At 33.5% G+C, this 25,530-nt stretch overlaps 3 protein-coding genes across 3 annotated transcripts; 2 read left to right on the plus strand and 1 right to left on the minus strand.

Moving 5' to 3' along the window:
• The first annotated feature begins 13,100 nt into the window (after nucleotides 1-13,100).
• On the plus strand, nucleotides 13,101-15,707 carry LOC130803877 (chlorophyllase type 0-like). The gene is made up of 2 exons (XM_057668099.1): nucleotides 13,101-13,506; nucleotides 14,834-15,707. Exons 1-2 carry the CDS (start codon nucleotides 13,153-13,155, stop codon nucleotides 15,533-15,535), a joined length of 1,056 nt encoding a protein of 351 aa, XP_057524082.1. The 5' UTR covers nucleotides 13,101-13,152; the 3' UTR covers nucleotides 15,536-15,707.
• A 947-nt stretch (nucleotides 15,708-16,654) lies between these two features.
• On the plus strand, nucleotides 16,655-21,449 carry LOC130803878 (nudix hydrolase 14, chloroplastic). The gene is made up of 7 exons (XM_057668100.1): nucleotides 16,655-17,500; nucleotides 17,597-17,702; nucleotides 18,767-18,844; nucleotides 19,012-19,104; nucleotides 19,293-19,385; nucleotides 19,695-19,793; nucleotides 20,798-21,449. The coding sequence occupies exons 1-7, from the start codon at nucleotides 17,268-17,270 to the stop codon at nucleotides 21,026-21,028; spliced, it is 933 nt and encodes a 310-aa protein (XP_057524083.1). The 5' UTR covers nucleotides 16,655-17,267; the 3' UTR covers nucleotides 21,029-21,449.
• A 586-nt stretch (nucleotides 21,450-22,035) lies between these two features.
• On the minus strand, nucleotides 22,036-24,981 carry LOC130803880 (uncharacterized). Its single transcript, XM_057668101.1, has 3 exons — nucleotides 23,110-24,981; nucleotides 22,603-23,037; nucleotides 22,036-22,520 (listed from the first exon to the last, which is right to left on the minus strand). The coding sequence occupies exon 1, from the start codon at nucleotides 24,689-24,691 to the stop codon at nucleotides 23,747-23,749; it is 945 nt and encodes a 314-aa protein (XP_057524084.1). The 5' UTR covers nucleotides 24,692-24,981; the 3' UTR covers nucleotides 22,036-22,520; nucleotides 22,603-23,037; nucleotides 23,110-23,746.
• Between the last annotated feature and the right edge of the window lie 549 nt (nucleotides 24,982-25,530).

A 25,530-nucleotide genomic window follows, 5' to 3' on the forward strand; every position in this document is an offset into this window, starting at 1 on the left:
GTTTTGGGCTGTTTTTAAGTGTGGTTTGTGACACTCTTGGTTTACTTGTTCGCCTTCTCCTAATCATACTTGTAACACATTCATCATGTTACTAATTGTATACTGTATATGTAATGTGATTATTTGTATTTCACCATAAATATCATTTTATTATTCTTAAATGCCATTGTGAGAGAAATATAAAAAAATAAAATTATACCTCTAATATGTCCATTTGATATTCATCAAATAAGGATCTCTTGCCATATATACAATTGAATACAACTAGCTAATATATACTCGATTAGTCTCTTGAAAGACTGTTTCTTTGAGAGACATATCTCAAATCCAGTCCATTAAATATTAATGCCTACTTACTATATTCTTAACAGCTAGTCTCTTGAGAAACATATCTCAATCCCAGCCCATTAAAGATTCATGCTTACTTATCGTATTTTTAATGCCTGCTTACATTATCCTTAATGCTTAGTTATCGTATTCTTAATGTTTACTTACATCATTCTTAATGCCTACTTACAATATTTTACAAAATATATAATGGGTTGGCCCATTTAGAGATGGTCTCTCAAAGAGATCGTCTCTCACAAAAATTTGTGTATTCTTAATGGCTACTTAAATTATCCTTAATGTTTACTTACCATATCCTTAATGCCTACTTTTAATATCTTAAATGTCTACTTACATCATTTTTAATTCCTACTTACAATATTTTAACAAATATATAATGGATCATTCCAATTAGAGATAATCTCTCAACAAGACCGTCTCTCACAAGAATGTGTGATATACTCCCTCCTATTCAACCTAATTGTCCCATTTAATTTTGGCCACTATTCACTTATCACTCTTAATTTGTATTTTACTCTTAATCTATAAGTTAAAATATAGTCATGTGAGATTTTATTTGATTCATCTTAATACAAGGATTATTATATCAACTTTTTATAATTTTTAATTAAGAATTATTTGAGATATTAAAGGTTAAAATGTTACCTCGGCAAATGTAAAAAATTAAATGGGACAATTATGCTGAATAGGAGGGAGTATACTATTACTTGTATGCAATAGTTGCATGTAGGGATGGTCATGGAGCGAGTCCAACTAGATCCGAACCCGGACCCTATTATTTTTTATAGATCTTGACTCGGACCAAGACCTGGACCCTTAGGGTTCAAAATTTCCAAACCCAGATTCAAACCCTCCGGATCTCATGCATATAGAGTACTTAATGAATCCTTAATGGGTCTAAAAAAGAGTCTCTTTGATTTGTCAACTTAAAATAATCAACAGATCAACAAATACTCAACATTAATAATAAAATAAACAACAATCAACTTAAAAAAAACAAATAATCAACATTAATAATCAAATAAACAAATAATCAAGCAAAAAAATAATCAACGGATGAAATTCGATGATAATCAAAATAAATAAGCAACGCACATCTATTGATTATCTGATGATATTCAAAGCAACTTAAAAAAAACACCAAACAAACAACAGAATTAGAAATTCACACGAATTTTATGAAATTCCAAAACAAAATAAGAATTAGATCACACCTTGAGGCAGAATAAAAAATGAAGAAGGCTGAGTTGGGCTTAGGAACTAAGGAAGAATTAAGGAAGAAATAAGGAAGAGATAATGAAGGCACCGTGGGTGTCAGAAGAAATAGGAAACAAAGCAGGTTTAGCAACTTACATTTAGGAACATAGCACTATATGAAGTATATATGATATGAAATGGGTCAGAATATTTAATTATTATTCGGGTCTGAGTCTACAGGTCGGGTCTGAGTTCGGGTTCAAGTCCAAACCTTTGGATCTAGACGCGAACCCTTAAACATTGTTTTTAGATCGACCCGATCCGGATCCGATGGGTCTTAAAATTTAAGACCTAAACCCTTAAAAATGGGCCGTTTCGGGGCGGATCCAACAGGATTCTGGGCCCATAACCATCTCTAATTGCATGTATGCAATTGTTCATATATGTTCTAAATAGTATGCGGCCTACTTTTCTTTCAAATCTTAAAAATATTTTTATTATAAAATTTAAAAGTTAAAAGATCAAATTCAAGACTTAAATGACCAAATCTAAGATTTAAAAGACCTTTTTCAAGACTTAAATCGATTTGGTTTTAATTCTTATATTATAATTTTTTAAAAAAACCTTCAATTTCAAGACTTAAAAATTCAAAAAAGCTTAAAAGATCGATTTCAACATTATTTTGGATTTGGTCTTTTAAGTTTTAAATTTGAATTGAAAAAAAATATATAAAAATTTTTTTTTTAAATTAAGTTACTAGTTGGGCTTTTGTTGAGATTAATGTTTGGAATTAGCAATTTAAGTATTGAAATTGGCATTTTAAATTTGCTTAAGGCATATACTTGGGGTTTTTAAGGCATATATTAGAAATAGTGGTTTCACAAGAGATTTGCCTTTTAACTTTTAAGTCTTATGACCTTGTGTAAGAAGCGTTATTCACTTTTCAATTAAGACAAAACCTGATTTTCAAATATAGATTATAGAAGTGGATATCCGACATTTCGTATACCCAAAATCCGAGTAGCAGGCTAGTTGGGTAGTTGTTTGATCAATGATCTAAATCTCGACCCGATTTATTTGGATAACGGTAATTATTGGATAGAAAATAATTACTTGTAAATTTCATGGAGAATATAATGTAAATTATACATACATTAATAGATAGAGCAAGAGATAACTACGTAACTATTTGTACATGGCTAGATATAAGGAATCAAAGAGATAATACTGTAAGGGAGATAATCAAGAGAGTCTAAGTTAATATTAGTACAATTTTAGAGATCAAAATCAGTACGATATTCAATCCTTAATAGTAATTGGATACCTTGATATATCGGGTCGGAATATCGGATGCTCGATTTCGTCGGTTATGTTTACTCTGTCAATTTATTTGACCAAATTCAACGTGGAAGAATTAAATTTCTGGAATAATATTGAAATCAAGTAAAAACAAACTATAATATTATCATATTATAATGAAATCAAGAAAAGATATTGAAAATATATTCCGGATCCAAGAAAATGAGTGAATTACTTCTTAACAATAATTTTAATCATAATTTAAGTTTATATCGTAGAAAATTATAATGCGCAAATAAAATTAATTTGGGTTTTGAATACGTAGTTTGTATTAAATTATCAATAAGAGATCACAATTATGACTAAAATAAGGATACAAAATATTAACTTAAACAAAATAATAGAAAATAAAATAACCTTACTATCCTACATATTAAAAAAAATCTTAACATCCTAAGTCTAATATTCTGAAATAATATCTTTATTTTATTCTACTTCTTAATTTTCTACACTCCCCCTCAAGTTAGGTCTCGAGATCACCGAAATCGTACTTGCACAATAATTTTCAATTCTTCAAATCCAATCGCCTTTAGCAGAAAGTCTGCTAGTTAATCTTTTGATTTTACAAAGGACATTTTAATGACCTCTTCGAAAAATTTGTCATAATTGATTTTCAATTTTTTGAGTTTGGATAAAAGGTCATAAAATAAGTTGGGTTGATTTATTTTTATTTCGAGTCAACAATTTGAATTTTGGGTTTTTGGATTAATAGAGATTCAAGGATAAAATTGGGTTGATTTTGTTTATAGGGTAGATAGGTAGAAGATATGAGTTGGTGCGTTAGTTCGCGGGGTCAGTGGATAGGGGATTTTCAATTTGGGTAGTTTTAGATTAGATAAGGGTAACAAATGAGTAGTATCCATATAAAACTCATTTTTTAGAAACATACTCTTAATTTTCATATTTGATATTTCTTCCTCTACTGATTTTTGGATTTCTGAATTGATGGGTTTAGGAATTTGGTTATCCTTGCTTACTTCTCCCTTAGGAAAACATTTCTCGGGGTGTTTTTTGGGTTGGGGTTCGGGTGTTTTTGCTTCTGGTTCGTTTGTCCCTTCTTCTTTTGGAATATGATTTTTGTCTTTGTCTTTACTCCTTCTCTCGCCTTTGACCGCGTACTAACTTCTTCTATATTACTCCCCCTCGTGACCTCACGTTGGATGGTGCTATTCACGGGAGGTAGAGAAATTGGCCCGTATAGAGTATGAATCCAAGTCCATAATTCATGGGCAGTAGTTGTGAATGAAATAACGAGGTCGATAATGTCAGAGTAAATACATGCGAGAATCCATGACATAACCCTACTATCATTTTGTTTCCATTGTAGAGTTATGGTCGTCGGGGGAATGCAGTGATATGATTAAGCATCCCTGATCGCCAAGTTTGATTTTCATTTCTTTACACCACTTGGTATAACTTTTTTTGTTAAATTTTTCGAATACCTTTGTTTTTTTTTTATTGACTTTTTGGTTTGTATCGATTTTTTGGTTTCTTTGTTGGAAAAGGTTGCTCAACCTCTGCCAATGAAAACATCTTGTTTTCCTATCTGATTTTTTTTATTGGTTTGGTTTGATTGGTTTTGTTTTGATTTGTTTTTTGTTTGGATCGATTTGGATCAATTATGATCAATGATAAAATACCAATAGAGTTTTTCCGTCCAGTAAAACCTTGAGGCGTTGATACCATGTAGAAAATCATAACACAAAAATATAACCGATTTGAGTTTTAAATACTTGATTTATATTAAATTATTAATGAGAGGAACACCTCTATTTATACAAGAGATTAGGACTAAAATAAAGAAACGAAATATTAACCTAAACAAAATAATAGGAAATAAAATAACTTTAATATCTTCAATATTAAAAAAATATCTTAACTTCCTAATTCATAATATTATGAAGTAATATCTTTATTTTATTATATTTCCTAGTTTCCTACATATATAATGTATAGAGTCTTTTCCCTTAATATTGCCCCCAAAAAAATAATTCCCACTTTAGGTATTATGGGAAAGTATTTCCCACAATACCGTCCACGTAGGATGGGTTTTAATTTATTATTTTTTTTATTTTTTTAATATAACCGCCACATGAGACGGCGGTTTTGTTTAGAAATCCTAAATAAACCGCTAGATGAAATGGCGGTTTAGAAGAATTTCATCTTTTTTTTAAAAAAAAAATAATAATAATGTAATGAGTAAACCGCCACATGAAGTGGCGGTTTTATACCTGTACAAAACGCCACTTTCTATTTTGTTCTTCACTTCATTTGCCTCCTTCAAACAAGCTGCTGCCGGTTATCTCTTTAAAAAAAAAATTCTTCAATCCTCATTTACTTCATATTCACTATTCTTCTCATTCAACTAAATTAATCAACTACATTCTCATCTTCTCCTTCTTTACTTGTTTAATTTCATCATCATTTAAGGTAATAACATAAACCCTAATTTATTTCAATTTGCAAATTGAATATTTTGTTCACTATTGTTGTCATTTGAAGTTATAAATACATTGATTGTTTGTTATATTCTCCTTATTTCATGATTTAAGCTTACATTCTACACATTTGTAGTTGAATTTTATGATTTGATTTGTATGCATATAAAGTGTTTGATGAAATGCTTCAATGAAAGTTTATTACTTTGTAGGGTTAGTTTAATGGTTTTAGTATATTTTCATGGTATTTTTAGCTTTTATATTTGAAATGAACCTTCTAATAAGTGTTCTAATACCTTAATATCACACATTCTTGTATTCAAATTTACACTTCCCTTTCTCACAATGAACAATTAAGTGTATGTGAAATCACTTGAAAAACATGTTTATATTTGCAGAATATGGATCATTATCCCGTTATAGTGTATTGGGGTGGGGAAGTAAGTTATATTGAATCCGATGTTGAATCTGATAATATTTATATGATTATTATAACACTTATGTATGTAACAGCGATCATGGCGATGCCGGGCCCAATTGATCCATCAGTGCTTACGCTTCAGGCGACACACAGGAGCGTATCTGCGTGGGAGGGCTCCACTGCCCAATTGGTTACTCGTCAGCACTACCAGGCGAGTACGTTACGGTGGGAGGTGGATGACAGGGTGTTAGACGTAGTCGAGCTAGCTGGTTTCAGATACTGGGAGACTTGGAGCGCGTAGATGAGTACAGTTGGGGAAGTGCTACCCTAGCGTATCTGTATCGTAACTTATGCCGAGCATCTCGTAAGGGTGCCAAGGACATGGGTGGATGCTTGATGTTGTTACAGATATGGTCATGGGAGCACATTCATATAGGGATGCCCATTATTCGGACGGTTCGACCGGATGGGCAACATGATCAGGAAGATGACGCGGATGATTTTGAACCGATATTAGGGTCACAGCATCGGCGCGGGATGGATCCTTTGGCAGTAAGGTAGCAACACTCAATTCACTATTCAAATTCATAATTTGACTATTTTATGATAGATGAAAATGTTAATCAATGTTTATTTGTTTGCAGCTGGCTTCGCGTATATCTTTCGAGATCCCACTCCCCACATACTCTCGTCTACTACAGGGATGCACTAGATCGAAAACGGGACGAGCAGGTTAGTAACATTTACTATTTGTATTAGTTATGAATAAATTGTATACATTACTAAGCATATTGATTTCTATTACAGATGACATGGCAGCCTTACACAGCGGCTAAGATGGAAGCTCTACCGCACATATGTACATCGGGCCACGAGATTTGGAGATCGCGTTGTCCTCTTATTTTCTTTGACATCGTCGAGCTACATCTCCCGGATCGTGTCATGCGTCAATTCGGTTTGGAGCAGGTAATTCCGCAAGCCTGTGACACCCAACGTCAACTACATGCGATCGATCGGAGGACTGGGGACAAGAACTACCTCGTACGACATAGATCGCATGTAGATGCGTGGAACGACCGAGCATCTACATTGGTTGGAGGAGATAACTTCACAGGTCATAGCTCTGCTATGTACATGAGTTGGTACAGGCGCATCTCCATATTACGTCTAACGAACACCGCAATTGCGCAGCCAGGATCACATTACCATCCGACATCTACATTACTGGTACGTTTTCTTTCAACACTCATAACAAATAGTAATAGTTTTAAGTAACTGTTTTAACAATATAATGATAACAAACAGGCTGAGCGCATCCGATCAGTGTTGATACAATGTAATGACACGATTCAAGGGGCCGCTACATCGCCAGTTGACGTGGGCTATCGGCTATGTTCTCAGACCTTAGGCTCCATTAATGCGTCGTTGACCGATGCATTGAGTCAAGCGGGTTATGAGTACCTCATACCGACTCCACCCGTCATTGGCGACGTAGATGACACATTCCACACTCCTTCTCCAAGGAGTTCAGCCCATCGAGGTAGCTCTTCCGGAGGATCCAGTTCTCGGTCCACAAGAGGCCGCCAGCGTTCATCTACTCAGGGTCGGTCTTCCAGATCGCCATCGACATCCGCTACTATGTCGCCGTTCGTTCCCCCGTCTTCCATCAACACTCCTCCGCCACATCCATCGCCTCCGCAAAGGATTATCACATATCAGCGTGCTAGTCAACGACGAGCTCCTACTCTTAATGTCATTGCGGAGGTTGACGAGTTCACACCATCATCATCCACCGGTGCGCAAAACAAAAGGGGCCGGGGGTTGTAGTTTAACAAACTTTGTATATTCTTATATTATTTTAACTTCTTGTATATTCTTGTATGATTTTAACTTTGTATGTTCATGATTGTAATATATCTTCGCATTATTTTCATAATTAATTTTTTCAAATCAAGCTGGTTCGTAATTGATTAATATGGAATAGATGGTATTGAACTAGTTTAATGCAAGTTACGTTCACTATTTAGGGGAAATGAAAGAAAAAAAAATTGTTGCAGGCCACCAGCAAACCGCCACATGAAGTGGCGGTTTACCAGGGACCAAACCGCCACATAAGATGGCGGTTTGCCTTGACCAAACCGCCACTTCATGTGGCGTTTTTGTGCTTTATGTAAACCGCCATCTCAAGTGGCGGTTTGGTCTGAAAAAATATAAAAAAAAAAGGACTTTTCCACGTGGACGGTATTCTGGGAAATACTTTCCCAAATTAGATAAAGTGGAAAATTTTTTTTTTTAAACATTATTCTGGGAAATGTCTCTAATATATAAAGTACATTATTATTTTATCCACGTTCTGTCTCAATATTAAAACTAAATATATGTGTAGTGAATCAATTAAAATAAAAGAGTAAATTACATTTTAGCACGTTTTTTAAAAAATTATAAATTTGATACTCAATGCTCCTTTTATTCTCGTCTTCTCTATGACAAAAATTTGTGGTAAACATCCCCCTACAATGAAGATAAGAGAAAGAAATAAGAGATGTAACAGTTTTACATTTCTAACTAACGTAATTTAAGTTGACATCTGGAAGACAAATTACGTTTAAAAAGTATTATTACTTGAATTAGATATTTAAATATTCAAAATCAATTTACATACGAGATACGACTCAACGCATTTCGTTTTTAAATTGGACAATAATTTTAGATTAGGATGAGAAGGACGGAACGTGACTTAAAAAAACACGAGTGAAAAATGATACCCCTCCATCTCAAAGAGTTTGCAATATTTAGATTTTCCACGTCAGAAATTTTTGGGAGATTTGTTACAAATTCTATGAGATATAGGAGTATAACGGATCTAAACTTACAAATTGAGATACTTGAAAACCGAAATAAATAGAGAAGAAGAATTCATGAAACTGACATCAATCTGTTGACTTGGGCCCGTTCGGTGTGTAGTAATAAACGGTGGTAATAAACGGTGGTAATGAAAATGAAAAACTAGTGTAATTTTAGTTGAAAAATCTCTTGCCTACCTTGATGGCCATGCTTGTCCAACTCCAATCATCATATTTTCTTCATAAAATTCATTCCAATACATTGCCATCAGGAGAAGTGGTATTAGGTGGTAATGAAATTTTGTAAACAAAAAAAAATTTTGCGATCAAAGTTTCACAATGGGAATGATATGGAACTTTGATGAAATTTTACACTAAAATTCATTCCTATTACCACTATTTAGTACCATTAATCAAACGGATCGTTAAGACTCTAACATTGTTCTCGTAGAAAGTGATCAAAATGGTTATCAAAACAAAAACTAACTTGTGTTCAATCAAACATACATGAGCCAAAATACTAAAATTCTCAAGTCATACCTTGATAGTTGATAGTTCGTCGTTTACAAAGTAAAATGAACTTGTCAAAACTCCAAAAATACCAAGTTAAATCTTAAATTAATTTTGAATTGAACATAAATCAAATATTAAAATAATTTTTACTTGAACGTAATCATTATAAATTATAAGAATTCAATTATTTTCACGGAGAAGAGAATCAAGACGCTATTAAATTAAACTCTATTGTAGATTTATAGCAATTGCACTAGGGATGGCAATAGGTCAGACTCGGCTCGAATTATACATATTCCGACTTTGCTCCGGATTTTAGTCGAACTTTTCTTTTTCAGTCCACCTCCACTCGGAGTCGGATTATGCATACTCCAAGTTTGCCCCGATTTGGACTCTCGGACCTCCAACGGAGTTGGATACGGAGTCGGATTATTATCAAACTTTATCGTTGTGATATTGTACTAATGATTTAAAGCATACGAAGTTAACAAAATATATTTTTTAAATGCAATTTAACAAAAAAATATGTACTTTGAATTCAAGTTTAACATGAGAAATATTCCTATTACTACAATTTAACAAAATTTTCTTGCATTTTAATTTGGCGTATTTTATTTCTTTTGATCTGATTTGTCGTATTTTGATTGATTGATCTAAATAAAAATACCAAATAGTTTTTCAAAATCGAAAATTACAATTAGTATGAGAGAGAGCTTGAATTAGTCACGTCTAGAGTTTTAAAGGAAACAAAATATTGGGTTAAAAGTCAAATTCAAAGTCGGATTTCCTTCATGGTCGGAGTCGGGTCGGAGTGTCGGATTTTTAATAAGGTCCAACTCCGGTCCGTCTCTAACTCGGATTCGGATCGTGAAGTCAGAGTTGAAGTTGGATAACCTTTTCCTCAGACTCGAATCGGATTATTTTCCTCGGATCGAGTCGGACTAGGGTCGAATTCGGAGTGAATTGCCATCCGCCCATCCCTAATTGCACTCCTTGAGACATGGTACAAAACTTTATCTCATTTATTTAGACATGGGTGATTTTAGACATGAAATATAAAGTGTCAAACTGAACAAAACTCCACATTAAAGATGCTTAAATTTTTAATAACCTAATTTATACTTCTTTTACTTTATATTTATATGCAGTTTAATTATTTTAGTTTTAGACTATAAAAGTTATTAAAAAATATGTAAAAGAAACTGACTTTATAAACTTATTATAAATTTTTATTCCGTCTCATTTACCAACAACTAATAACAAGTCTCTAATAAAATAAAAAATGTGATTTTCAAAACAAGTGTCTAGCATGTATAAAATATAAGCACCATAATTCATCATCTTACTTGTACTCCATATTTAATTTATAGTCCGAGTTACTACCTCCCATTCTTGCAGTCAAGTAAAATTTTATTTTAATTTATCTTAATATTAATTATACTTATTAATTTTTTATAATTTATAATCATGCGCAATAAGAATTATTAATATATTGGCTAGCGAGCAATCTTAAATGGCACATTAGCCTAGGATAGGAAAAATTAATGGAATAGAAAAATAGAAACAAAAATTTGAGATGAGGAAAATGAAAGCTACTCGAACTTTAGTGGGCAATTGATAGACATTTCAGAAAAAATAAAAAAAAATAAAAAAGTTTAAGAGTAGTCATTGTTATTTGTTACAGAATAGAGAGTATGAAAAGGAGTTCATTTTTGTTGAAAAAGAAAAAGATTAGAAATTGGTTGTTAAAAGGGTCCAAGTTAATGTAAATAAGGTTGTCTTTAAGTATATTGAATCCATTTCCGATCTTATGAAGTACTTGTATCGGTTTCATAGGCGAGCCACACGGAGGCCAGACACTTTTTGCCTCCTCCTACTAATATATTATATACTCCCTCCTATTCACCTTAAGAGTCTCATTTGACTTTTTACGGATTTTAAGGAGAGTTAAAAGTGAGACCCTAAGGGTAGGAAAGAGAGTGGTATTATGGGTTTTTAATGTAAGGGAGGAAAATTAGTATGGGTAATGGAGAGTATAATTGAAAATAGAATAAAGCTACTAAGGGCATAAAAGTAAAAAACCCATACCAAAAATAGAAATAGGACAATTAAGGTGACTTGACCATAAAAAGAAATGGGACACATAAGCTGAATAGGAGGGAGTATAATTTAAAAAGTGTATAATTGTAACAAAAATTACTATAGGTTAATGGTAGGGATAACGTATTTGTAATTTAAGGTTAATAGATCAAACCTAAATTTGAACCATTATTTTTTAATAGACTAATAAATTTAACTAATACTATAATGTCATCACTATTTATCTTTCATAATTTCACATTTATCCATATGTGTGCTTATATTTTTACTACCTTAATTTAAATAGTGTTTTTTTTAGAGACTTAGAAGGCAAAATATATAGAGTCAAAAAGACTTAATTTTTTTCAAAAAAGATAATTATAGAAAAGCTTCAACTTTATTTGTTAAATATAATTTTTTTGCTATGATTCATGTTCATTTCAGTCAATATGATTTTAAAATTTTCATAGTTTAACTAGTTTTTATATGATAAATAATTTGATAGTATATAGAAAATTTACCCCGTATTTCAAAATTCTGGCTTCGCCCCTGATTGGTTTAAATTACAAAATAAGTAATTTTAATTTAAATTTAATTGAAATATTCTCAAAAAATTTATCATATTTTTAAATTTTAAAGAATATCACAAATTAGATTTTAACAAATTTACAATTTTGTAATCTAAATTTATGCACTATAATATATATGTCAATGGGTCCATTCTTATGAATTGAAATAATAAAAATTTGGTAAGAAAATAGTCCTATTTGGTGTTCTTAATAATATTGTTGTTATTATAGAAATTACTTTTCTATTCGACAGCATGTTTGTATTTTATTTTATTAAGAAAAGAAAGCAAAATGACATTATATATGATAGACTTAAGAGACTTAAATAAGAATATCGAACTTAAATTTTTTTTTAAGAAATACGGTATTTATTGGACAAGATCATATGCTAAAAAGAAATAGATATTGATTTATGAATTGTTATAATTTGCATGCATTGTTTTTGAAGATATATATAGTCAAGTTGGATCTAGAACAAAATCAAATGATCTTGATAGTATTAAAAAAAAAAAAATACATTCATCAACATTTTGAAAATTGCAAAAAGTTTTTAAATGAGAACCCCCACGATTATCCAAGAGCTTTTAAAAACTAACATCTTGATTTAATATCTTTTCAGTCAAAAGCTGACTTTCATATAATGCTTTTGCATCATTTATTCTTCTCACTTCTGTGAAGACTGAAATGTCGATTAAAATGGATAATTATTATTTCCAGATTAAAAAAAATACTCCATGCTTGGTAAGACTTGAACATGAGTAATTGTTGTGATATAGCAAAGCTCTACCAACTTAACTAGTTTACATATTATATATAGTATCTTTAGATATGATTTCAGTTCAATTTAACTCAAATATAATAACTCAGTTAAGTATGTCTAAGTTTAACGACTCCTATTAATAGGTGAGTATCATGTGTTAGTTTGGTGATTAATTACTTTTTGTATTTATTTTTGTGACAACGATTTGACATTCACCACCATCACAAGAAATTATTTTTTTCTCCCATACTTTATCGGTAAAGATTCTCTTGCCAACCTATATTAAAAAAAATCTTATGAGAAAAAAGATAAAAATGGTCTTATAATTTTCAATAAAGTGTCATTATAGATAGTACTCCCCTAAGACAATGGGACCATCATCATTATTATCATCAAACTTAGTGTATTCCGCTCGTAAAAAACTATAATCAGGGTCTAAGGAGGAAAGAAAGACGACAACTCATACCAATAAAAAGCTGGGACCATACTTATGAAATGATGGGAAATGAATGGTCCTTGGATGCTAACTAAGTAACTATAGCCTATAAATAAGAGGGAATATTATAAAAGTATAACCTCACAACCTAGTACTGTCTTTAAAACACACAAGAAATTAAAGTAGAGAATGGGAGATTTAATGTGGGTTAAAGTACTCTTAATTGTAGGAGTCTTAATTATCCTTAATTCTCAAGCTCAATCTTTTCCAACTAATTTGGAAAGCAGTATAAGTAATTATAATTCAATTTCTAAACATAATCTTAATATTTTTGAATTAGGAGATTATAAAGTGACAAACTCACCCATTAATGTTAGGAAAAGAAGATATTCTGCTCCAGAACCATTAATAATTGTTTCACCAATACAGGAAGGTTTTTACCCTGTACTCTTGTTTTTACATGGTACATTGACTTCCAATGAAGCCTACTCTGAACTCTTTTATCACATTGCTTCCCATGGTTATATTGTAGTTGCTCCTCAGGTAATTTTACTGTCTTTTTTTAAGCTTATATAGCGGTATAAATTCTTCTATTTGAAGTTGGTGGGTAACATAGAAAAATAATTGTCTCGGTTAGAGTTCATTTGGGTTAACGTTTAATTTCGAGTCAGGTGTTACAGTTAGTTTAAAATCGGTTTTTGTGTTCACGTTGATTTTTACTTTATTTTAAACCCATTTTGAAATCGGGTTAAGTCAGGTTCGGGTTAAGGTCGGATAAATATAAAGTCATCGGGTCTGTTTTGAACAGCTTTAGAATATTATATTATACTTCATAATTAATGACTTTTTTAAAAAAAAAATTAATGAGCTTTTTTCAAAAATTTTCCAAGGAAAATCATTAAATCTACTTAATTGGGTAATTGGTATTGTTAAATTTGTTGTATTATTCTTTGTTAATTAAGTTAGTTGGCCAAGTTAACTATTTGGCTAATTAAAAAAGTTAAATTCATACTTAATCGATTCATATATCTTAAGGGTTTTGAGTTAGTCGGGTCAGGGCTCCTAAAATGTTCAAAACAACCCTGCGTTTACATCACACATGGCCATAGTTAGTTAGTTGCTTACTTTAGGTGGGTAAGTTAGTAATTTGGCTAATTAAGAAAGTTAAATTCACTCTTAATCGTTTCATGTGTCAAAGGTTTTGTGTTTTGGTTGCGGGTTCAGGCGCTTAAAATGTCGAAAACAATCCTGCGCTTTCATCACGCATGGATGGGTGATAATGGTCTGATTTGGTCTAATCTGATAGTAGACCAAACTAAAAATTCAGGTTTAAAAATCTTCCAGATTGGATCGAACCGTTTAAATCACTAGACCAAACCGGAATAGTTTGTTCTAATCTAGATTGTGGTTTTTATATTTATATTTTTTCCAATTTAATATATGCGTTTATACAAATATTTCCCAACTACAATCACCAAATATAATAATTTGTAATTAATTGATTACATTTACATCATTCAAACATAAAGTATATTACTATAAAAATAACTACATTTCGAAATATCTAGGTAATGACCTAATTTTTTTTAAAAAAACTATGTCTTTTAGTCATTATACGATTTGTGGTCTGGTCTAAAAAATGAAAACCAGGACCATACAAAAGAACTATAATTTTTTTTGAAAAAAAGAACAAACCGTTCACATCGTAGATCAGACCAAATACTAAAACTTCAATTTGATTTGCGGTTTAGACCACATGGTTCACCCCTGGACATGGGCATAGTTTGCAATCTATATAACGCTCATATATACTTTGTACAAAAGAAATACTTCAGCTAATTAGTGTTGCAATGAATCTCAAATTCCTCAGCTATTCTCCAAATTCAACTTCCCAAGTCAACAAGCAGAGATAGACATGGCAGCAACAGTAGCAAACTGGATACCCTCAAATCTAAACAAAGTCTTACAAGACAGAATCAGCCAAACAGTACAAGCCAATTTCAAAAAACTAGCAGTATCAGGTCACAGTAGAGGAGGAAAATCAGCCTTTGCACTCGCCCTTAATTACACCAAAACCACTAAACTTACTACCCACATTTCAGCCTTAATAGGTCTTGATCCAGTCGCTGGAAAAAGCAAAAACCAGCGTTTCGAACCTTACATTTTAACCTACGAACCCAACTCTTTCGACATTTCGATTCCAGTTACAATTATAGGCACAGGACTAGGCAACATAACAAGGCTATTTATACCGTGTGCACCCAATGAAGTGAGCCATCAGCAGTTTTACGATGAGTCTAAGAAAGCGTCACATTTTATTGTTTTGGAGTATGGTCATATGGAGATGTTGAATGATCGGTTTTTCGATTTGTCGTGGATAATGTGTAAAACTGGGGATGGGCCTAGAAGTGTGATGAGAAGAACAGTTGGTGGGATTATGGTGGGTTTTCTTGATGCTTATTTTAGAGGTGATGGTGAAGAGTATTTTGAGTTGTTGGATCATCCTTCTTTGGCTCCTACTAGTTTGTTTGTTGAAAAGAAAGGGTACTCTGGATTTGTGTCCAATTTTTGAGTTGATTATTGCATATTCTGTAAGACAGTATCAATAAGTTGGGCCTATGAATTATCAACAATGATGTTATGAAATAAGTTGTACAAATTGTATAATCTCTAATTCTTTTTTGTTTGCGTACATGTTTGTCATCGATACAATTAAATTAACCAATAATTATTTGTCGTACAAACTGAATATGATTGTAATTATGGGGCAAGGGCAAAGAGATCGAAATATATGGTAGCAACGAGTAGAAAATTAAGTGTAAAATGAAGAAATCTCTTTTGAAAAAGTCACAATGAAGAAACTCATAAAAAAAATCAATTATAAACGAAAGATACGTCGTTACTTAATTGAGATTTCCAATATAGTTTAGAGATTTTTAGTATGCTTTGATTATTAGAGTTTATGAAAAAGTCTAGATCTATAAACAAATATAGAAAGACTAAAATTATTAAGTTTATAAAGCAACGTTGTAATTTGGGACTAAGACTAAAAAATGAAACGGTTTTGGTGAAACTTTATCACCATTATTGTTTTTCTTCACATAGGTTCCTGACATACATGACAACGAGTCGCATTCGTGCTAACTCCTCAATGTGTTTTGCACCCATTTATACGATAACTTATCTTCTTCACAAGTAATCTTAGAGTCATTATTTGTGTTTTAATTTGTATTATGGATAAATCGTTTGTCATCTTATTATTTTCCAAAAAAATCTTCTTTCATCAAAGTATAGAGCTTCACAAATTATTAAATGAGACAATTTTATAGTGAGATTATCTATCAGACTAACTCATTTACATTTAGTCTATTAAAGTGGTCATTTATAATTTTAAAGTGATTAATTAGAAAATTAAGCTAAATATATAGGTCGATCTTATAGTAAGAATGGTCTCATATAAGACGATTTGTAGCTTTATATCGCCTAAGAATATAATATTAACAAAAATTTTCATATGAGATGATCTTCCTATTATACTATTTAATATATTATATATATATATATATATATATATATATATATATATATATATATATATATATATATATATATATATATATATATATATATTAAAGTGATCAATTAAAGTGATTCAAGGATAGGGATGCAAGCGGGGGGGTCTAATAGGAGACCCGCCCCATTCCCGCACCATCAGGGCGGGGATAGGTCCCGGTTTGATGGGTCATGGGGCGAGTACATGTATAACATTTATACCCACCGTGGGGATGGGGATGGGTTTTAGGTGATACCTGCTCCATTCCCGCCCCGCCCCGCCTCAAGATTTGTACAAATTTTGGGACTTTGGATTGATTTACTTTGGATGATTTTGAGTTGATGTTGAAATACTTTTGTTTTAGACATGTATATTTGTTTGAGATTTTGGTTATGTGTTTGTTTGAGACTTTGGATATGTGTTTGTTTGAGACTTTGGATATGTAATTGTTTGAGATTTTGGATGTGTGTTTGTTTGAGACGGAGTTTGTATATGTATTATGGATTTTTAAGGCCCAAATTATTGAATATAAATATGTGCACAGATGGATATTAAGCGGGAATTTGACGGGTGGTAGGGCGGGAAAAATGTATATTAGACGGGGATGGATACCCAGATGGGTGATGGGGCGGGGATGGTTTTAGATATAAAACCATCGGGAAGGGAACGGAAAAAAAAAAATTATACGATGGGGATGGAGATGAGTATTGCATTAAAAATGACGACGCAATTTATGTGTTCTGAATAGCAGATGGCTTTAAAAATGACGACGACGCATTTACTTTCTAGAACCTTCTTTCCTCTCCTTCCCTTTTCTTCCAACAACCTTTCTCTTCCTCTTCGCACTCGCTACAGATCACCCTTTTGCTTCTCCATCTCTTCAATGTCCTCCGAGTCATCACCTCCACTCACTCATACCATCACCCTTCCGGGTCAACCTGTCGAAATCGTTGCGGCACCTGGTCTCACTCCTTCTGATTTCAGGTAAATTACAGCATCATTATAACGTAGTAGTTGTGATTTCTTGGTGAATTTTGCAAATTGGGTCCTAACTTGTAATTGTTAATGGTGTATATATAGGAATGCCATAGAGTGCTCTTTATTTCAACAATGGCTGAAAAATATGCAGGGTGAAAATGGGGCACTCACTGATGGGGTCATGTCTTTGAATAAAGTCCTTATCCAGGTAATAAAAACCCCTTTATTCTCTTCTATTGAATTTTATCTACAAATATGATTTATTAGTGAATAATGATAGAACAATCATGTTGATATTTTTATTGAATGATGGGAATTCAATCTTGTTTGAACTTCACAAGGTACACATGGAACAATAAAATAATAAAAGATAGTGGTAGATGGAAAAATATAATCATGTTTCTATATGGATGATTGATGAAATGAAACTATAACCGTGTGATGGTATGGATGAAGTCTTAATATTATTCATCGGTTGGCTACTAAAAGATGGCATATATTTGCTACTGTGAGGAAGGTTTTCTTTGCAGCTGCTAGTTATTTTGTGTACTTCATTTGGTGCAACTGGAACTTGGCTGTTTGGGAGAGAAAGGTCTTGACTATTGAATCTTTTGCTTTTGACTAATATTAAGTAAAGAGCTAAACGTACTCTTCATAAGAAGACTCCTAGGGAAGTTTTTGATTGGCTAGATTGTTTGTAATTTAGCTAGCTTGCTTGCTGGGGATGGTTCTGTTTGTCTCCCCATGTTCCTGTTGGAAAAATAACTTACATATGATCCTACATCGAAGAATTAAAGAGAAGCTTACTAACATATAAGCTTGATGGGCTACTACTATTACCAATTGGTTTTAGGATGGACCTCACCGGGCTACTACTCCTAGTACCAATCAGGCTTGTGTGCAGTTAGCTCATGAAAAATTTATCAGTTCCTGGTTGTGTTCTCTTAGTTGGTTTACAATGATACTATCATCATCTTCCCAAAGACAGATATTAATTTATCAGTTAGTCAAATTAGTTGATTCAATGTGCTGTATCACTTATCAATAGATATAATCCACTAATAGATTTACCCTTGTTTCCAAACAAGACTATAAATTCCTTGAATATGATTGGTTAGGAGTCGAACATTGTGAATATTATGTTACTAGGTTTCAGGCTAAGAGCAACACCTCACATATTCACATTGCTATATTCCTCCCTATCTTCCTACATGTGGGTATTTGATGCTTGTTAGAGGTGCTTGATCAGTTTTTTGTTGATTTGGATGTCAGGGAGTGGATTACTTTGGCAAGCGTGTTGGTTTTCTCAAGTTTAAAGCAGATATCATTGATAAGGAATTAGGAAAAAAGGTATACATCTCTGGTCAGTTAGATTTAATCTTTAGCAATCAATTCTTCTGGCTTGTATGTATGTGCCTTATAAAGATCTATATTCAGAGTTTGCTATCCTGGATTGTTGAATGTTCACTTACCATTTACCATCACAACATTCTTACATTTCCGAAAGGCATGTCTAGGTTCCAGGGATTGTGTTTTCTCGAGGACCAGCTGTAGCCATCCTTATCCTTTTGGAGTCTGAGGGCGAGACTTATGCTATTCTTACTGAACAGGTACCATGCTTTTGTTACGCGAATGTGATACTGGTACTAGAACCTATGTGGATGAATTAAGCTGCAAATAAATTCTGGCCAAAGTTATAAATTAATTGTGTTAATTACTACAATAGTTGATACTTGCCTTGACGCTAAATTTGCAATAAAAATCTTTTAACGTGCTATGGATATCCCCTTGGTGCAAGGTTAGGATCCCTACTGGGCGAATCGTTTTGGAATTGCCTGCTGGAATGTTGGATGATGACAAAGGTGATTTCATGGGAACCGCAGTTCGTGAGGTCTGTCTTTTGCCTCTTCCTCTTTTCCTTTCTATTATTGTTTTATATAATTAGTTATGAATGTTGTAGTTCTAATCTCATTCTAGACTCTGTGGAAGTGCTATCATTTTGTTAGAATTGTTCTGAAAATGTTCACTTCCAAGTTCCAAGTGGATGTTTCAATTAGAAACATAGCATTCTTGATTATAGAGTGGCAAGCTTTTAATCACTCCATATTAACGAGGATATCAATGAATTGAATTCATGGTTCTTGAATTTTTTTTTTTTTTATGGTTATGGTTTCCTCGTAATTTAATATGCATGTTACAGGTTGAAGAGGAGACTGGTATACAGTTGAATAAAAAGGACATGGTTGACCTTACAGCCTTCTTGCATCCATCAATCGGAGGGAAAGTTTTCCCGTCACCGGTTAGTAGATCTCAAAACCTATTACTATCTTTTATTGAATTTGTTTATGTGAGTAATGAATTTGGATTTGTGAAGCTTGAAAGATATGTTCATTGTGTCTTGACTTGATTTCTTACAGTAAAACATACTCCCGCCATTAGGCATGTCAAATAGCTTAGGTTAAGTCAAGTTTGTGGTCAAATCTTATATAAACGAGTCGGAAGCCCTTGATCCGGACCTAAACCGCTTAATTAATTGGTTTGGAAATCGCAACTTTGACCTGATCTTTAATCTTGTAACAAACCCCATCAACTTGATTTCAAACCACTTAACTTGTTTAGAATAATAGGGTTTCATTTAGGGTTGTTAACATTAACTGCTTATTGTTTAGGCCTCAATTTTAAACTTTTAGTTTATGAATTGTCTATTTTTTATTTATTACGAAAATAGGAAAATGATAAATGAATTAAGTTGACCAAGTTTGTTTCAGGTTTAAAATTTTCACCTTAACCTAAACAAATTAGGTTAGATCATTGGTCATTCTTTATTATCGTTCACACATTTAAATTATCTTTTCATCTTATTCGCACATCTCTCTCACTTTCCTATCATTTACTCCATTCGTCCCATTGAATTTGCATCATTTTCTATTTTGGTATGCCCCACTTAATTAGCATCATTTCTATTTTTGGATAATGGCTTACCACTTTCTTTTAATCTTATCCATGCATTTTAACACTTTTTTAATTTCATCCACACAATTTATATTTCATTTCATTTATTACTACTTTTTAAAAAATACTCATCTTTCTCTTTAATGCAAATCAAAGAGGATGGAGGGAGTACACTTTTTATCTATTTTTATCTATTTTCTTGGTTCTCTTAATATTTGTCCTTGAAGCAAATGCTATAGGACATATGTAGTATTGGTTATATCCTTCTCTCTAGCAATTGCTATATCTTGAATGAATTGTCATCTATTTAGCATTGCTTACCAGATCGTTTTTTGTCTGAATTTCTGTTAGGGAGGGTGTGATGAGGAACTCAGCGTCTTTTTGTACCGAAGTCAGGTGGGTAAAGATACTATTCAGCAACTGCAGGGTAAGAAAACTGGGCTTCACGAGCACGGTGAGCTCATAAAAGTGCATGTACTTCCATACGCACAACTTTGGCGCTCCACAGCTGATGCCAAGGTTCTAATGGCAATTGCACTTTATGAAATGGCCAAAAGAGATGGACTGTTGTCGGAAGTTTAGACATATTACGAGAGGTTTCTTACTTCTCCGTGTTGCCATGACCACAATAACTTCATTAAAAGCTTCAGCGGCTGATGCCCTACTATGGAGATCATAAATTTTGAGAGAATTTCGTCCTTGAAGTTGTCAACGATCATGGTAATTTTGTTAGGGGGCATTTCAATTTGGTTGTATAATGTATTAGGTGTGTTAACTAGTCAATATCAAATAGTGGGGGATGATAATGAAAATGTAGCTTAATTTTGGTGAGAAAATCTCTTACAAGTTCAATTGTTATGCTTATTGTACTTTAATCATCTCATTTTCTGTTTTTTAAAATACTCCAACTACAAAATTAACAAGGAATACTATGAAAATTTGAAATAAATGAGATTATTTATCTACTTAATTCCAAATATAAGATTCGCCAAAATAAGCTTCCGTACGTCCAAGCCTAGCCTCGGATAAGTCGCTGTTACTAACAGCGAATAAAGAGAAATAAAAAAAAATTAAAAAGTTGAAAGTCGCTGTTACTAACAGCGACTATCAGGTTTTTATTTTTTATTTTTTTTTAATTTAAAAACTAAACTAGCCGTTGTTAATTAGAAAAATAATCGTTAGGAATGTGAAAATAGCCGTTGTAATGTTGTTGTATAAATAGGTCCATCATTTCTCATACTTCATTTTATCCATTCTACATCATTCTTCTTCTTTTCAATCAATTGTTAAAGTTAACATAAGGTATTTTGTTAGTTTTATTATTGTAAATGTAAATATTATTTTTGAAAGTTCACTAACGTTACTATATTATATGTATTATGTAGATGTCAAAGGAGCATTGTATTGAAGAGCTTTGTGATTGTGGTTATGAAGTTGAGATTAATACTGATTGGAGCGACTTCGATCCAGGGCGTGAATTTGTTGCTTGCCCTTTCTACTTGGCTGACGGATTGGGATGCACATACTTTCGCTGGATTGCTCCGGAGGGTACAAAATGGCATTAATAATACGGCTTGAGAAGGAAAAACAAGAGCTTAAAGATGAGGTATTTAATCTAAAGAGACAAATGAATGATATGGCACATAGGAAAGAAGAGACTGAAAGAATTATGAGAAAGTTAAATAAGCCTTCTTATTTACGGACGCTAGTTTAACTTAATGCATGAAGTATGTAATTGGATTTGGATTTGTTGAACTTGCTTGAAATTGTGTTGAATGTTGGATAGCAACATCCTTATTTGAATATGATTGTATGTTTGTTTTTGATTAAATTCATGCTGCATTGTTCGCGGAATGATTCATCGCCCAAAAGTCTGAGTAGTTAACATCAATTAACTCATAATAAACGTGTGATACTACGGTAAAAATATATACATCTACATATATGTTACAATTTACACACAAAAGACCAACAGTTACAAATGAGTATGTACAAATGTTCAATAATTACAAAACTATTGTAATGCTAATCCTCCTCCTGTACCCTGTCTAATTGTGACGGTTTATGACGCCTCCTACGATAGTAAGACTTAATTATTAATGAAATGTTTAAAGTGTAAGTTGTATGGACAATAATCAATGTTGAAGAATACTTACAAAGTGCGTCATCGTCGGTGCTGTGGGATTGTACTGGGATGCCGCCAAGATACCTCGTGGTGTCATCCATCGTCGAGTAATGGAGAGGAACCACGGCATGTAATCCGCCGTAGTAGGTGCGCCTGCAGCGTCGATCGGCGCACCTTGGGCAACCAGATCTAGCCTGTGCTCCCAACGAGCGACATGGCGCCAGTTGACCTCTAGCCAGTTCTTGGGTTCCCGACCCTTGCGAGAGTGGTGGAGCTCCGCTTCTGTGTCACATGGAGGCGGGATGCCCTGTACCATCCCAAATTGGCGCAGTACGCGCTCAGGGAGATGCACTTCGACTATGTCGAAGCAGATCAGAGGTACAGATGCTCTCCACGCCCCTGACAATATGCCCGAGTGCTGAGGCAATGCAGCGTATGCCTCAGCGGGGTAAGGGTCCCATAGAAACTAAACGTGAAAATTCGATTAATAAATTACTCAATGTGATACTTATAAAACAAGTTGTGGTGAAGTTGTTACCTGGTCAGCACGTAATAGATCGAGTTGATCGCGGTAGAACCCCACGCCCGATCCAGTGTGGGTCTTGTTCGTCTTTCAAATGACCACCGCGATCCATATGGCACATGCGGGGGAGGAAGCAGTGGTGGCGCAAATGCACCACGACCCACACTCCTCATCGGTTGACCAACAACGTATGGCGATACTTACCATACAAATGTGTTCCGTCAATGGCAATAACGGGTTTGCAATACTTGAATCCCTCAATACTAGGTTGGAAAGCCCAAAACACGCGTTGGAAAGTTCTAATACTAGGACGGACATACACACCGACATCATTATCTTCCTTAAAGAACCACTCAACTACGGTGCCGGGGTTTGAAATTTGCAGTGCCTTCAGGAAGCATGGAAGAAGAGGATAAGAATCTTCCCACGTACCATAGATGGAGAGAAGGGCTTGTTGTTTAGCACACCATGCCCGCTTATAGGTCACTTCGACACCGAATTGGTCTTTCACCATTTGACGACAACAGAAACCTTAATTGATGGGTCTTGAGCAACACAATTTCTAATACGATTGTTAATCACGGAAGATGTCAAATGAATGTGCCCAGCTGACACGTTTTCAGTACATAAAACACAACCCCCATGCTTCCCTTTATAAGTTAATCTCCCATGACGGTGAATAGGAGCTCTTCCTAGCCCTAAGCCTCCTACCACACCCTCTCTTACACTTCAACGTGAGCAAGGTTTGATTTGAAGTCTCAGTTCGGTACTCAACGTTCCTACGAATATGATACAATCTAACAGCGTCCAACAAGGCATCCTTGTTGTCAAACATCATACCCTTTTGAAACTCTTCTTCGTCGGTGTAGGTTGTATCACAATCCCAAGACCTCCAAGAGTTGTCCTCAAAGTGTTCATCTAGAGGGGGAACCAGTGCATAGGGTGTAGGAGCAACGATTGTTGGAATGTTTCCTAAGGTCATGTCATTAGCTAGAGCCTCCTCATCAACACCCACATCGTCCTCAGAAGGAGCTTCAACGAATTCATTACTCTCACTATTAACATCATCCCAAGGCTCATTTGTATCTTGTAAGTTAAAAGTAACATCATTTGAGACTTGAAATTGAACTTGATTGGGTTCATTACAAGGATAAGAGGAAGATGGAATAAAGGAATTTTCGGTTTCTTGGGTAGGGAAGGGCGTATGAGAAGGGGCAGAAGAAGTTATATTCATAAATGCATTTGTTTCCACAACGTTCACATCTTCGTTCCCTAGGGGTACCTTTTCTACATATAACTCTAAAGAAGGACTAGGGGTAGACCTTGAATACTCCCACATTGCATCTATAGCCTCCTCATCCTCAACCGGAAAAGCTAACAAATCTCCACTCAGATTGTATTTAAAACTTAAATTAACAGTACTTCTTGTAGTGTCAATGCCAATCCTAGAGCATATAAAATGTTTAAATTCATTCAAATCCATGTATGAGTTGCATGCAAACAGTTTACGTTTTCCCCCAACATACTTAACATTATTACTAGTTGATCGAATTGAACCATTCCAAAAGCATACAACAGTCATACGAAATGAAGCCATTTCTACAACAACACATAAAAAATCAACATCACCATCAAGTTCATAAATATATGACCACTATACATTTTACATTCAACAACAAATTCTGGAACAAACTTTTAAAAATGAGGATCAATGTAAATAACAACTACATTTGATATAATCGTAGAGCTCAAGTGTAAATGCCCACTACACATGACATACAGTTTAAAATCACCACCAAATGAAAAAATTTATAATAAAAACGAACCTCAATTAGCTGTAGATCAAGAAGAATTACTTAATTGCAAGCTTGTCAACCTACATTAATGTGAAAATTGATTAAAACACAACAAACCCTAATTTTTCGAATATTGAAAAAAACCACAAAAAAAATTACCTTAGGTTGATCTAGGAAGACTACAACACTAATTACTGGTACAAACTTGAAATTTGATGACTTTAGTTGAAGGATTAAAGTTCCTTACAAGGTTGGAATGAAGAAGGAGAAATTAGGGAGATTGCAAATGAAAAACAAAATCGCGAAATGAACTGAGGAAGAAGATGTCTGGAAAATTAAAAACCTGATAGTCACTGTTAATAACAGCGACTTTCAACTTTTTAATTTTTTTTTTCCCCTAATTCGCTATTAGTAACAGCGACTTAGCCGAGGCTAGGGTTAGACGTACGGAAGCTTATTTTGGGACATAAGTTTTCCCGAATCTTATATTTGGAATTAAGTAGATAAAAAAACTCATTTATTTCAAATTTTCGAATACTATTAGCTACTTACCTCTACTTGAAAGATAATGTTTTGCTGGAAGAATTAGAAGGATGGGACACATCAGATATATTTATGATGAAAAATTGACCTTACATCA

Source organism: Amaranthus tricolor, chromosome 17 (genome assembly GCF_026212465.1).
Source record: "Amaranthus tricolor cultivar Red isolate AtriRed21 chromosome 17, ASM2621246v1, whole genome shotgun sequence".
NCBI classification, from domain to species: domain Eukaryota; kingdom Viridiplantae; phylum Streptophyta; class Magnoliopsida; order Caryophyllales; family Amaranthaceae; genus Amaranthus; species Amaranthus tricolor.

Coding starts and splice junctions, on each gene's coding strand:
- LOC130803877 (XM_057668099.1), top strand. CDS start 13,153: ATGGGAGATTTAATGTGGGTTAAAGTACTCTTAATTGTAGGAGTCTTA. Junction 13,507..14,833: donor ATATTGTAGTTGCTCCTCAG/GTAATTTTACTG, acceptor CAAATTCCTCAG/CTATTCTCCAAATTCAACTT.
- LOC130803878 (XM_057668100.1), top strand. CDS start 17,268: ATGGCTTTAAAAATGACGACGACGCATTTACTTTCTAGAACCTTCTTT. Junction 19,105..19,292: donor ATGCTATTCTTACTGAACAG/GTACCATGCTTT, acceptor CCTTGGTGCAAG/GTTAGGATCCCTACTGGGCG. Junction 19,386..19,694: donor TGGGAACCGCAGTTCGTGAG/GTCTGTCTTTTG, acceptor TGCATGTTACAG/GTTGAAGAGGAGACTGGTAT.
- LOC130803880 (XM_057668101.1), bottom strand. CDS start 24,691: ATGGCTTCATTTCGTATGACTGTTGTATGCTTTTGGAATGGTTCAATT.